General features: G+C 40.0%; 1 protein-coding gene across 2 annotated transcripts; it reads right to left on the bottom strand.

Moving 5' to 3' along the window:
- Positions 1-1,702: 1,702 nt before the first annotated feature.
- On the bottom strand, positions 1,703-14,753 carry LOC124134430 (GLIPR1-like protein 1). 2 transcript variants are annotated; one of them, XM_046499274.2, is made up of 9 exons: positions 14,408-14,753; positions 13,178-13,402; positions 12,041-12,176; positions 10,890-10,993; positions 9,483-9,595; positions 8,894-8,988; positions 8,616-8,639; positions 4,508-4,576; positions 1,703-2,916 (listed from the first exon to the last, which is right to left on the bottom strand). In XM_046499274.2, the coding sequence occupies exons 2-9, from the start codon at positions 13,385-13,387 to the stop codon at positions 2,807-2,809; spliced, it is 861 nt and encodes a 286-aa protein (XP_046355230.2). In that variant the 5' UTR covers positions 13,388-13,402; positions 14,408-14,753; the 3' UTR covers positions 1,703-2,806. The 2 variants fall into 2 exon arrangements, with proteins under 2 accessions (XP_046355230.2, XP_046355303.2); XM_046499347.2 differs by lacking the exon at positions 4,508-4,576 and having other exon boundaries at positions 14,408-14,752.
- Positions 14,754-15,334: the final 581 nt, after the last annotated feature.

The raw sequence follows: 15,334 nt of genomic DNA, 5'->3' as shown, positions 1-15,334 counted from the left end.
ACTATCTATTTTCGAAATGTGGCTTTGCCGGCCTGTAACCCTAGCAGCGTGTATCACATCTATGTGTGTAAATCACATAGTGGAGGTCCCCATAGTGTAATACCATAGGAAAATATGGATTTCTTATTTCATGACAAGGTAGACACAATTTTATGGATAACAACTTCTTTAAAACTGTAAAAAGCGACGTTTCGGTATAGATCCTTACACCGTTGTCAAGCAAGACTGAATGAGGGACTTAGTACAGAATATATATAGTAGGTGGAGGATTATCAGTAGAAGATTAACAGTAACAACAATTGCATATATGAGTGGGATAACGGTATAAGGATCTATACCGAAATGTCGCTTTTAACAGTATTAAAGAAGTTATAGATAAAATTGTGTCTATCTTGTCATCCGCCAACTTCTAAGTAATGCCTATCAAACAATTCTTTTTTCATATGCATAATACAAATATTTCCCAATATTAATTATATTTTTTTTATTTGTTGTGTTAAAGCATGTTCAATGTTCAATGTTAGGGTTTAGATAGATATTAGGTTCGAGGTACAATTGCATGACAGTCACAAGAGGGACAACAAACTAATATACCGTATTTTCTTGAGTATAGTGCCAAGACACACCCAATGATATAACTATACAGGATTTTAATGCAAGAATCGGCAAAAATTGTATCTGAAACTATTTTTTTTTATCAGGAATAATATATTCCAACCTTAAATCTTAAACCTTAAACTCGGTTTTAGTGCAGTTAAGTTACAAAGTTTACGTTTTCTAAAAAAATCTTGGCAGCCTTATATGATCGGTTTATTTGTTGCCAGGTAACCAGCACTGTGTCTCTGTTACTACAGAGATGTGTCAACCAAATGTATCTATCCATCTATCGTCTCTACGGAGCTTTTGTGACAGGATCGTCTCTACGGTTCTTGTGTAACATAATCGTCTCTGCGGGGCTTGTGTAACAGGATCGTCTCCACGGGGCTTGTGTAACATGATCGTCTCTACGGTTCTTGTGTAACATGATCGTCTCTACGGTTCTTGTGTAACATGATCGTCTCTACGGGGCTTGTGTAACATGATCGTCTCTACGGGGCTAGTGTAACATGATCGTCTCTACGGGGCTAGTGTAACATGATCGTCTCTACGGGGCTTGTGTAACATAATCGTCTCTACGGGGCTTGTGTAACATGATCGTCTCTACGGTTCTTGTGTAACATGATCGTCTCTACGGGGCTAGTGTAACATGATCGTCTCTACGGGGCTAGTGTAACATGATCGTCTCTACGGTTCTTGTGTAACATGATCGTCTCTACGGTTCTTGTGTAACATGATCGTCTCTACGGGGCTTGTGTAACATGATCGTCTCTACGGGGCTAGTGTTACATGATCGTCTCTACGGGGCTAGTGTAACATGATCGTCTCTACGGGGCTTGTGTAACATAATCGTCTCTACGGGGCTTGTGTAACATGATCGTCTCTACGGGGCTTGTGTAACATGGTCGTGTCTACGGGGCTTGTGTAACATGGTCGTGTCTACGGGGCTTGTGTAACATAATCGTCTCTACGGGACTGCTGGTCTTGTAGAACAGGTTCGTCTCACAGACGGTGCTTGTATAAAAGCACGTCTCTGTGGTGCTTGTATAACAGGATCTACGGGACTTTTGTTACAGGATCGTTTTATTAAAATATCAAGATGAAATATAACAAAAATAATTTATTCATATCACATCTTTCGGCACATATTTACAGAAACAAATGTTCTCCTACATCCATATTTCTCGTCTAGTTAACTATACAGGCATAATAAACTTATATAATACGTTTTAAACTAGAGGATGTAAACTACTGCATCTTTTAAGGCAGTCCTCCACGTAGAAAAATTTCTATAAAAAACTACAAATATTCTCAAAAAGTAAATGCTGCGCAAAAAGAATATAATCTGCCGGGCAAAAGAAAGTAGACATCCATGTTTGATTGTGGTTAAAAAATGAAACAAACAAGAAACAATAATCGATGCTGATGTAATAGTATTGTCATGATCAGTTTACGTAGGTTCAAAGATACCTTACATTTAGCCAAGTAACGTTTTGTTGACGTTTGTAATATTTTGGCCAACTTTCAGGTGAATATTTTCTGTTACCCGGCAGTTTATATAACAGTAAAAATGTCGCAGTTAAGATTAATATACTTGTGTATGCTCAAACGTATGCAAACAAAGATTTTGTAACCTTACTTATTCTGTCTTCTATAGCGATACTTGGAATCAGAGAAAACAACTCTTCGAGTGAAACCTGAAGACTTGTACTGTCTCTTTGCATACAGGAAACAAATTGCGCGATAACGTATTTTTCATAACGTCACAAATGCATTCGTCACCACTCGCCCCTTTCCGTAACCTGCAAGAAGATTCGGCTTGTCCCGGAATAACACGAGTTGGTCACGAATGGACACAAATGTTGTCAGGTGACTGATCAAGCTCCACACAGACAGCGATACCCTGTCCTGGAGCCGTGAATACCTATAGGATAACGAGGGTGTCACCGATAGGATTGCTTCGTTATGACGTATGAATAGAGTTACCTGCCCTTGTTGTGTATTAAAATCCGGAAAAGAAATCTTACTCTCGAATGGACACAAAATAACTATGTACCATGACTTGCTAACGAGGCATATTCATTGCACTGTTGATATTTATTAGGGGGTTGACGGCGTCCTAGAAGAAAAAAATCTAAAACTTTTGTTTCCATGGTAACATAAAACCAACGTTCATTTGTTCCATAGTAGCTATGTCCTTTGGCTGCGGTCACCCCAGAACCCGGGACAGAAGCCGGGCGAGGAGGAACATGCAGACGTAGCCGACAATGAATGGGCGGGTCCGACTGGAAGATCCTACTGTGACCTTTCTTGTAGTCGCTATAGTAAGAGAAACAGTAAACGTGAGATGGGTGAGCTTTGTTAGAAATGCAATCTTGAAAGAACGGATTTCGATATTACGTTTTAGCAGTAGTACTGGTGGTAGTGGTATCAATAAAAGAAGTAACATTGAAAATGATAGTGGTGGTTGTAGTAGTAGTGGTAGTAGTAGTGGTAGTAGTAGTAGTAGTAGTAGTAGTAGTAGTAGTAGTAGTAGTAGTAGTAACAATAGCATTAGTAGTAGTAGTAGTAGTAGTAGCAGTAACAGTAGCAGTAACATCAGGAGCAAAAGTAAGAATAGTTAGTAGTAGTAAATTTGTAGTAGTAGTGGTAGTAGTAGTAGCAGTAGTAGTAGTAGTAGTAGTAGTAGTAGTAGTAGTAGTAGTAGTAGTAGTAACCAAGGTAACAACAGAAGTAATATCGATAAACTAAAGAACAGCAACCCTGCAGAGTCCTTCGCTTGGATGAAGTCGTCTGGCCTGAAAAATGAAACAGAAGGCTTTCTGTTTGCTGCTCAGGACCAGTCACTTCCAACTCGAAACCGTCATTGTGTGAATTTGCATCAAAATGTAAATATGAAAAGTAGATTATGATTTAATGACACTGTCCAACACATTGTCAGCGGATGCCCCGCTTTGGCACAAACACAGTATCTCAAGCGACATCATGGAATGGCTCGACCCTTTTATTACTGTCTTCGCCATGCTTGTGGCTGTGAGGTCCATCCATGGTACGACCCGGAATATATAGAAGGTCGTCGTGGAAAATGATAAATACAAAATTCTTTGGAATAGGCCCGTATACAGCCTCTGACGTATCCAGGCCAACAAACCTGACCTTGTCCTTTTTTTATATAAATCCAATGAAATCATTAATATCATTGAATTTTCTGTTCCTTTTGACACTAATGTGATTGACAAGACTGAGGAAAAACATGGCAAATATGCGGACCTCGCTTTCGAAATGTCACGCTTGCATCCCAAGTACCAAGTTGTCCGACTCCCAATTGGTCTCGGTGCCTTAGGTTTGGTACCTCCCAATCTGTTGACTGACATTGGGAGAGTAGCCGGGTTTGCTACCAGGAATACAGCCCCTCTGACAATCTGGGTAATGCAGAAGGCTGCAGTGTTGGGGAGTCTTCACATTCTCCGAAAAGTTCTGGGTGGGTTTGACTTGGCAGCGCTTCCTGGAAGAAGTCCCATTCACTGTCTGGGCTGCGTGTAGAGGGGGCAAGGGCCCTGGGCTGATGATCCGCCTAACCGGCCTGTCTGTGCCGGGATCACCCAAACCCTCTGTGCTGCTTTATTTATTTTTATCTGTAAATACTAATAATAATAACAACAATGGGTAGTAGAAAAAAGGTCTAGAAATATTAATGAAGGTGGTAATAGCAGTATTAGTGCCAGCATGAGTAATAACAATAACAACAGCAGTTGTAGTATTAGCAGCAGTAGAAGTAGTAGTGGTAGTAATAGGTGTAGGAGTAGCAGCAGTTGTTACTGAAATTCAAACATTCTATCATCTAGTCCTGGTCAGCAAAAAAAAAAGATTTTCTATCAAACTACTTTCAAGCGTTTTCTTTCACACTCACTCCCTTGTGTCGTTGATGTTTTCGTTGTAGTTGTCGTTGTCGTTGTCGTTGTCGTTGTCGAAGTATTAGCTGGATAGAACAGCGACATATAAAATCGGACATATGAAATCACAACAAAAACGTGTTTGAAGACACGCATTTGAAGAAATATCTCACACCTGTGTTTCGACTAATACTGACATAGTAACAACGACACAACAATTTGATTATTCGTGTCTCGGATTCATCAATGATTTTATGGTGCTTTTATAATGAAATTCCAACGATCGCAGTGTATCACAAACGTAAATCTAGACCTCAAGACCAAGGATCCGCGAAGCATCTTTCAACCCTGTAGTTTCATTCAATGGTAACCCATTGTTAAATTCATCATCGATACCAACCGCATCGTCAACTGGCTTAACGACTGACTTAAATTCTGTGTTTTTGAACCATGCACATAAGATGCACACGTCAACTGGCTTAAATACCGATTATAGAATTCTTGTTATTATGAACCGTACACATAAGATGCACACGTCAACTGGCTTAAATACCGATTATAGAATTCTGTTTTTATTATAAACCGTACACATAAGATACACACGTCAACTGGCTTAAATACTGACTTTAAAATTCTGTTTTTATTATGAACCGTACACATAAGATGCACACGTCAACTGGCTTAAATACTGACTTTAAAATTCTGTTTTTATTATGAACCGTACACATAAGATGCACACGTCAACTGGCTTAAATACTGACTTTAAAATTCTGTTTTTATTATAAACCGTACACATAAGATACACACGCCAACTGGCTTAAATACCGACTTTAAAATTCTGTTTTTATTATAAACCGTACACATAAGATGCACACGTCAACTGGCTTAAATACCGATTATAGAATTCTGTTTTTATTATGAACCGTACACATAAGATACACACTTCAACTGGCTTAATTACCGCGACTATAAAATTCTGTTTTTATTATGAACCGTATACATAAGATACACACTTCAACTGGCTTAATTACCGCGACTATAAAATTCTGTTTTTATTATGAACCGTATACATAAGATGTACACGTCAACTGGCTTAAATACCGATTATAGAATTCTGTTTTTATTATGAACAGTACACATAAGATACACACGCCAACTGGCTTAAATGCCGACTTTAAAATTCTGTTTTTATTATGAACCGTACACATAAGATACACACTTCAACTGGCTTAATTACCGCGACTATAAAATTCTGTTTTTATTATGAACCGTATACATAAGATGTACACGTCAACTGGCTTAAATACCGCGACTTTAAAATTCTGTTTTTATTATGAACCGTACACATAAGATACACACGCCAACTGGCTTAAATGCCGACTTTAAAATTCTGTTTTTATTATGAACCGTACACATAAGATACACACTTCAACTGGCTTAATTACCGCGACTATAAAATTCTGTTTTTATTATGAACCGTATACATAAGATGCACACGTCAACTGGCTTAAATACCGCGACTTTAAAATTCTGTTTTTATTATGAACCGTACACATAAGATGCACATTTTAACTGGCTTAAATACCGCGACTTTAAAATTCTGTTTTTATTATAAACCGTACACATAAGATGCACACGTCAACTGGCTTAAATACCGATTATAAAATTCTGTTTTTATTATGAACCGTACACATAAGATACACACTTCAACTGGCTTAATTACCGCGACTATAAAATTCTGTTTTTATTATGAACCGTATACATAAGATGTACACGTCAACTGGCTTAAATACCGATTATAGAATTCTGTTTTTATTATGAACAGTACACATAAGATACACACGCCAACTGGCTTAAATACCGACTTTAAAATTCTGTTTTTATTATGAACCGTACACATAAGATACACACTTCAACTGGCTTAATTACCGCGACTATAAAATTCTGTTTTTATTATGAACCGTATACATAAGATGTACACGTCAACTGGCTTAAATACCGATTATAGAATTCTGTTTTTATTATGAACAGTACACATAAGATACACACGTCAACTGGCTTAAATACCGACTTTAAAATTCTGTTTTTATTATGAACCGTACACATAAGATGCACACGTCAACTGGCTTAAATACCGCGACTTTAAAATTCTGTTTTTATTATAAACCGTACACATAAGATGCACACGTCAACTGGCTTAAATACCGATTATAGAATTCTGTTTTTATTATGAACAGTACACATAAGATGCACACTTCAACTGGCTTAAATACCGACTTTAAAATTCTGTTTTTATTATGAACCGTACACATAAGATGCACACGTCAACTGGCTTAAATACCGATTATAGAATTCTGTTTTTATTATGAACAGTACACATAAGATGGACACTTCAACTGGCTTAAATACCGCGACTTTAAAATTCTGTTTTTATTATGAACCGTACACATAAGATGCACACGTCAACTGGCTTAAATACCGATTATAGAATTCTGTTTTTATTATGAACCGTACACATAAGATACACACGTCAACTGGCTTAAATACTGACTTTAAAATTCTGTTTTTATTATGAACCGTACACATAAGATGCACACGTCAACTGGCTTAAATACTGACTTTAAAATTCTGTTTTTATTATGAACTGTACACATAAGATGCACACGTCAACTGGCTTAAATACCGCGACTTTAAAATTCTGTTTTTATTATGAACCGTATACATAAGATGCACATTTTAACTGGCTTAAATACCGCGACTTTAAAATTCAGTTTTTATTATAAACCGTACACATAAGATACACACGTCAACTGGCTTAAATACCGATTATAGAATTCTGTTTTTATTATGAACCGTACACATAAGATACACACTTCAATTGGCTTAATTACCGCGACTATAAAATTCTGTTGTTATTATGAACCGTATACATAAGATGTACACGTCAACTGGCTTAAATACCGATTATAGAATTCTGTTTTTATTATGAACAGTACACATAAGATACACACGCCAACCGGCTTAAATACCGACTTTAAAATTCTGTTTTTATTATGAACCGTACACATAAGATACACACTTCAACTGGCTTAATTACCGCGACTATAAAATTCTGTTTTTATTATGAACCGTATACATAAGATGTACACGTCAACTGGCTTAAATACCGATTATAGAATTCTGTTTTTATTATGAACCGTACACATAAGATACACACGTCAACTGGCTTAAATACCGACTTTAAAATTCTGTTTTTATTATGAACCGTACACATAAGATGCACACGTCAACTGGCTTAAATACCGCGACTTTAAAATTCTGTTTTTATTATAAACCGTACACATAAGATGCACACGTCAACTGGCTTAAATACCGATTATAGAATTCTGTTTTTATTATGAACAGTACACATAAGATGCACACTTCAACTGGCTTAAATACCGACTTTAAAATTCTGTTTTTATTATGAACCGTACACATAAGATGCACACGTCAACTGGCTTAAATACCGATTATAGAATTCTGTTTTTATTATGAACAGTACACATAAGATGGACACTTCAACTGGCTTAAATACCGCGACTTTAAAATTCTGTTTTTATTATGAACCGTACACATAAGATGCACACGTCAACTGGCTTAAATACCGATTATAGAATTCTGTTTTTATTATGAACCGTACACATAAGATGCACACGTCATCTGGCTTAAATACCGATTATAGAATTCTGTTTTTATTATGAACCGTACACATAAGATACACACGTCAACTGGCTTAAATACTGACTTTAAAATTCTGTTTTTATTATGAACGGTACACATAAGATACACACGCCAACTGGCTTAAATACTGACTTTAAAATTGTGTTTTTATTATGAACTGTACACATAAGATGTACCCGTCAACTGGCTTAAATACCGATTATAGAATTCTGTTTTATTATGAACCGTACACATAAGATACACACTTCAACTGACTATAAAATTTCGTTTTCATGAACATTTCTTTTTTTTTGTGGAAAAAAATAACAGTTACTGCATCAACTCAACACTGTGGACAAATGATATCCGGAGAACCAATAATCAAGTTGTTGCTGCCTAACGTTATTGACTGTGTTTACTTACGTTCGGGGGGTGGCTCAACCTTACCTGTAAACAACAACATTCTTTCAGTTAACCATTCAATGACATTCAACATGGTGAAAACATTTAACCAGTACATAAATATAAAACTATGACTTTAAAATAGTAATTAAATGGTATACAACACGAGGGTGATATAGAACTTGTACATTACACTATATGCTTTATATCACACACCCCTTCTCCCTATCCCCGCTATATTGAAATACTTCACGGGATAATAGCGGAAATACTACACGGAATAGGGTGTGCATACTCACTGCAGAGGCCGTCGTAGCAGTACGGGAAGTCGCTGGTGCAGTTGTTGCAGGGGACGTCCCCGTGAGTGTAAGGCCTTCTGTTGCCTATGTTGCCACTGTTATGGAACAGAATGGGTAGGACAACAACCAGGTGATTATGTGTATTATGTGTAAAGGAACGGGATAACAACCAGGTGATTATGTGTATTATGTGTAAAGGAACGGGATAACAACCAGGTGATTATGTGTATTATGTGTAAAGGAACGGGATAACAACCAGGTGATTATGTGTATTATGTGTAAAGGAACGGGATAACAACCAGGTGATTATGTGTATTATGTGTAAAGGAACGGGATAACAACCAGGTGATTATGTGTATTATGTGTAAAGGAACGGGATATGCATTTGTATAATTATAACAGTGAAACATACACTGAACTGTGTCAAATGGACTTTTTTCGAAATAATTACAATTGATCAAGGTTCACAGGAAAGATTTACAGAACCTGGTCGCCGTTGTGTAAACATTATTTAATTAAAAACATTACCCAAAAATACCATTGATGATGGACAGTCAGCGTCTGTCAAAGTTCAAGGTCGGGTACTTACGCTGGGCCGTACATACAGGCAATGAGGTAACCCCCCTGTTTAGGTTGTACGTTCTTGAGGTCGGAGCAGTACCGGATGCCGCACCCCAGGGAATGTGTCTTTGCCCAGACTACCTACAACAGAAAGTGGAGTGATTATTTTTTTACGCCGTTTTTAGCAGTGTTCCAGGAATATCACAACGGAGGACACCAGAAATGGGGTTAACACACTGAACCCATTACCTTAGTGAGTGGGTATGGTTTTACGCCACTTTTAGCAATATTCCAGCAATATCACAGCGGGGGACACCGGAAATGGCCTTCACACACTGTACCTATTATGTGAGTGAGTGAGTATGGTTTTACGCCGCTTTTAGCAATATTCCAGCAATTTCACAACGGGGGACACCAGAAATGGGCTTAACACACTGAACCCATTACCATAGTGAGTGGGTATGGTTTTACGCCACTTTTAGCAATATTCCAGCAATATCAAAGCGTGGGACACCTTGAAATGGCCTTCACACACTGTACACATTACGAGCGAACACCTTAACCATTAGGCTAACCCTCTGCCAGGCAATCCAGTGATTGATATCATGAACAACAACACACGCCGTCGGGGTACGATGACACGTGCTGAGTCAACAGGGTCACCGAGCCCGACCACCCGATCTATTACCATTCGGTCACCTTTTATGGCAATCATTGGTTGCTAGGGAACAATACTACTCTAACCCGGAAATACAACTGGACTTAAACCAGCGGATGATGTATAAACCTGATCATGCGTCTGTGTCAAGGTGTATGGAACTCGGGAAAGTGAGGTTAAAATTTACGCATCGTCCCATGAGCACCGGATGCCTATAGTTCGAATTCACTATCTTCGAATTCGTATATAAATACATAATAATTTTGGTTCGTTTTATCTGTCGTCCGACTTTGATAAAACAGTGAGTAACTGTGAGTATGGGTTTTCGCAGATTTAAGCAGGATATAGCTATATTACAGCTGCACACGCCATCTGTGGACATTCTCACATTGTACTCAGGGAATCGAACCCCTGACGAGAGAACGCTTTAACCACGTGCACTCTCCTAGTCAGCCGTTCACGGTGGACTCGAGAACTCTGTACAAAAGAAACTGTCAGCGCCATACCCATGCTTGTGGGTTTCACCAAAGTGGTCAACGTCTGAGACCTGTATCAATTCGGGCTTTCCCCTAACCTTAAGCTGACACTGGAATACGTCAAAGCGACGTTAAACTCATCTCACTCTCTCACTCACTCAATCACTCACTCACTCACTCACTCACCCAACCGCCCACTCACTCACTCACTCACTCAACCACTTACTCACTCAACCACTCACTCACTCAACCACTCACTCAACCACTCACTCAACCACTCACTCTACAGGGGAAGACGTACCTGTTTGTAGTTCCAGCACATCTTGTTGCACAGACCCGTCTGGTACTGGTAATGGTGTTTCTCACCGGCCCACGTAGCTGCAACAGCCTCCATGCTGGTCAAGTCTGAAGTAAAGAGACCCGTGAAGATTCCGGGGTAGAATAGGTCTTCAGCATCCCATGCTTGCCGTAAAAGGTGACTATGCTTGACGTAAAAGGCGACTAACAGGATCGGGTGGTCAGGCTCGCTGACTTGGTTGATGCATGTCATCGATCCCAATTGCCTAGATCGATGCTCATGATATTAATCACTGGATTGTCTGGTCCAGACTCGATTATTTACAGACCGCCGTCATATAGCTGGAATATTGCTGAGTGCGGCGTTAAACAAACAAACAAAAAACAAACAAAATCTGAAGTAAAAAGGTAGAATAGGGGGAGCTATTGAAACCAAGGGCGGATCCACCATTTTAATTACACTGATATAGTTAATTGTATAAATAAGCTATAGCAATCTCAATTTAGAAAGTCATTCAGAATGAGGAATAGGCAATAGGAAGGTTGAGGTACAATCGAGATCATGTATGTCCACTGGAAATTTTCTCGAGTTCGAATCCCAAATAACAATGCCTGGTTTGTCAGCACCGTTCTGGTGCTTGTGGGTTTCACTGAAATGGTAAACGTCTGAGAGCTGGGTCAGTTTAGGCTTTCCTTCCACCTCAGACCGCCTCCGTGGTCTAGTGGAAGAGCGTCCGCCCGGAGAGCGGCAGGTCCGGGGTTTAATCCCCGGCCGCGTCATACCAAAAGACGTAAAAGATGGTACTTGTTACCCTGTCTGGCGCTCGGCATTAAGGGGTTAATTCAGGGACTGGTCGGCTCGGAGTCAGTATACTGTGTCTGAGTGGGGTATTCATGCTAAACTGCGGCATGGTATCTCAGTGAGCTAGCACTATTAATCGGTATCAGACAGGACTAGTACAAGCAGCCACACACACACACACGTGCATGCACGTCGGTATATAAGTGCAATAATCCTGGACGCGACGTTAAACCCTATTTCACCTCACCTCCTTTCACCCCAAGCTTACACGCCGTGATATAACTGAAACACTGCTCAAAGTGGAGTTCAGTAAACTAACGCACACACTCATTCGACTAGGAATGTTATCGTACTTGGAGACATGTAGATATTCTGGGCAACCCGTGTAAACCCTTCCACCAAGTCCTTCATCTCTGACCGGGGCCTCTGCGCCCAAAAACAGTCCTCCACCATCTTCTGTGCCTCCGCTGCCATGCCAGTGTGCCATGTCTGAAATAATCATTCGGGAATCTTCGTCACTTTCCGTGCTCCATATACTGCCCCCGAATACACCCACGTATTCATTCGTACCCATTCGCATCTTCCCGTGACCTAAAAAGAATTTGGCTTGTCCCCGAAAAGAACGAGTTGCTCAGGAATGCCACGTATTGTCTAATACTAAAAGTACTTTATATATTGAACATTCAGAATGCCCAGTGGATTCCTGCCTCGGACCCAACAGCATCGACAATAATGCATAATTCGGCATCAAACCAATCTCACTATCAAAAGCCGGTCTGAGTGAGTGAGTGAGTGTTTAACTCCACAGTCAGTAATATCACAGCTATACAGCCAATAATAGTGTCTGGGTTGCACAAACCAGTGACTGAAAGCACGAGTAACGGTCCAAGCCGTCAGGATACGAAGACGCGCATTGAGACACGTCATGATCACCGAGCCCCACCACCCGATCCCATTCAGTAGACCCTTACTCCCATTCGTGACCAACTCATGTCATTCCGGGACAAGCCGAATAGTCACTCGTGCCCTACTCGTGGCCATTGTTGCGACTGGGTTCCGTCTAAGCGCAAACGGGCATAGCTAAATGGATTGTCAACCCGTTGCGCAATGATTCACGTATATTTCCCCATATGTCATAAGTATTCCAATTGCTATTAAAATACATTGGGACTTACGGTACTGTACAGTATGATTGAACACATATACCTATATCTTGGATATAGTTTTGGATGCAAGCACATATGCAAAATCAAAAATTATTTTTGATGGATTCTTTGATCGATTCTTTGATCGAAGTACTTTAAGTCATACGCGCATTCTGATTGGTTTGTTGTATTCTGGCACATACCATTCATCGGTAGGGGGGCGCGTCTTTTTGCAGGTTACAGAAAGGGGAGAGTGGTGAAGAATGCCCTTACACCAGAGATTCATTACTCGCGATCTATCACGCCCCAGAACCCCACGTTCTTACAGGCTGTCTAAGCACCCACCAGCATGTTCATGTCTGTGGAAATCTCCATCCTCCGTAGTTTGTTGTGAGCATCAAGGATGTTCTGTATCCGCATAGCTGTAACCTCAAAGTCCTGCTGCTGCTGCTGCTGCTGTCGTTTCTCTCTGCCATGCTGCTGACGTCTGAAGCTGACGCTGTCAACCACGGTCAGGAGAACCAGCATAAAACACAACGCTGTCTCAGTCCGCATTGTCCTGGTCTGCTTCTGATTGCGATAACAATAGTAATAAGCATGCCACTGATGTGCATAACGTCATCATCATCATAATCACCGTCGTCATCCTCCTCATTAACATTGTCATTATTATTTAAAAAAATTATTATTATTATTATTATTGACCGCCTTCGTGGTCTAGTGGTAGGACGTCCGCTCGGAGGCCGGAAGATCCGGGGTTCGATCCCCGGCCGCGTCATACCAAAATATGTTTAAAGGTGGTACTTGTTGTTACCCTGTCTTGCGCTCAGCATTAAGGGGCTAAAAAACAAGGACTGGTTGGCTCGGAGTGTCTGTGTCTGGTATCAGTCTGGTATCAGTGGACCTGGTATCTAAGTGGGCTAGCACTATACAATCGACATTAGTCCGGACTATTACAAGCGGCCACACACACACATAGACGTACATGCACGCATATTTGTTTCCCGAATCTTATCAAAAGCGACAGAGAATTATATGATATATATGATTTCGCATGTTCAGAGCATTACATGATTATTCTGGATCAGTACGCATTCCAATTGCGTTCTGAGCTCCCTGGGGAGTATACAACCAAATGCTTATTCCGCGTTCATGTGATGGTAGGGGACACAACTCTAGCTATGATACTGATAAAAGCATACGTAAAATCACAGCGTAAGCTCTGTTAAGTTGGTTTAGACTGGAATTTGTTTGTGACAAGCTTCAATATGTCACATATATCACAATGAAACCAAAACACACGATGATACAATAATTATCCCAGCAGAAACAAACCTTTGCTTGGCTTTATCACTGACTTTAAGTATTTCATCAACATGACAGTGTTGTAGGTCTCATCAGATGAACACAACAAGATATTAGTAAAGCAATACCATCGTTATATGAATCAGACGTCTCTCTATGACTGCAATGCAAATACTTAGAGATTTGAATAATGTAATTCAGATACAGCTCTGAACTAGACAGTAACACTATGTACATCATCAACTATTCATTGTACTCAAAACAACATACCTTGATCTATCCAGAGTTCACTCAAAACAATCTCCCTTCAAGGAAATGTCATCCCACCCTGAAACCAGCTCCTGACATCACCGAAAGGTAAACTCCTTACAGTTCAACAACAATATGCGAGTCGCGAACGGGGTGTCAGTCTTTCACAGATCCTTCAAATTGAAATCAAAACCTGTTCGGGGACAAAAAAATTAAATATATCATACAACAGGATCTCTCAGACCAAACCAAAATGTACTTGTGCTGATGAATAGGCCGCGACTTGAAGCAGTACCGCAGTGAAAGCTAATGTCCTCGTACAAAGGAAGTGTTTGTGCGGGCCGGGCCGAGTGTGAGTCGGTGACTAACCAGCTTGTCTGTCCCTGGCTGGTGTTATTACCGCCGTATTCACAATATTTGTAAATGGGTCAGTCGTGTCAGGGTGTAAGCCTTTTTAATATATATTTTAGAACGCCGAAAGCGTGGGAAAGGATTACCTGCGGTATATTGGGTTTTAAATAAGTACCCGGAATAATTCGAATTGACAGAAATGAATATTATTTACCGATTAATTTTGGTTTGATGTATTTTTGTGATTAAATGAGTCAAATAAGAAATATCTTATCGCCTAAGTCTCTAATCTCTTGAATGTGTTGACAAGTTTAAATACAGTTGTAACATGCCGCGTGAAGATGTTTCGCAATGAAACGTAAATCATTCAGCATACCTCGTCGCCACTGGCCATGACGGCCCTGTAAAATAAGGCCGTGACTACGTCATAGAGTGCATGTCGGCAACAACGCATGGACCAGTCACGATGAGTCGCCACAGGGGTAGGTGTGGTTGGTGCAGTATATGCAGGCGCTTACATAGACGTGAGAAGTGTGTGTGTATGTGTGTGTCAACATGTGATGTGTGTGGCGTGTGTGTGGTGTGTGCGTGGTGTAT

Source organism: Haliotis rufescens, unplaced genomic scaffold (genome assembly GCF_023055435.1).
Source record: "Haliotis rufescens isolate VD_foot unplaced genomic scaffold, xgHalRufe1.0.p SCAF_17, whole genome shotgun sequence".
NCBI lineage: Eukaryota > Metazoa > Mollusca > Gastropoda > Lepetellida > Haliotidae > Haliotis > Haliotis rufescens.
The sequence above is the reverse complement of the archived record's forward strand: the minus strand, read 5'-3'. Positions and strand labels throughout refer to the sequence as shown.

Bases quoted from the DNA above. Each gene is read 5' to 3' on its own strand.
- LOC124134430 (XM_046499274.2), bottom strand. From the start codon at position 13,387: ATGCGGACTGAGACAGCGTTGTGTTTTATGCTGGTTCTCCTGACCGTG. The intron at 8,640-8,893 runs GTGAGTATGCAC...TGTTGTTTACAG, and splicing joins CTGCTACGACGGCCTCTGCA to GTAAGGTTGAGCCACCCCCC. The intron at 4,577-8,615 runs GTAAGTAAACAC...TGTTCTATCCAG, and splicing joins GGTTGAGCCACCCCCCGAAC to CTAATACTTCGACAACGACA.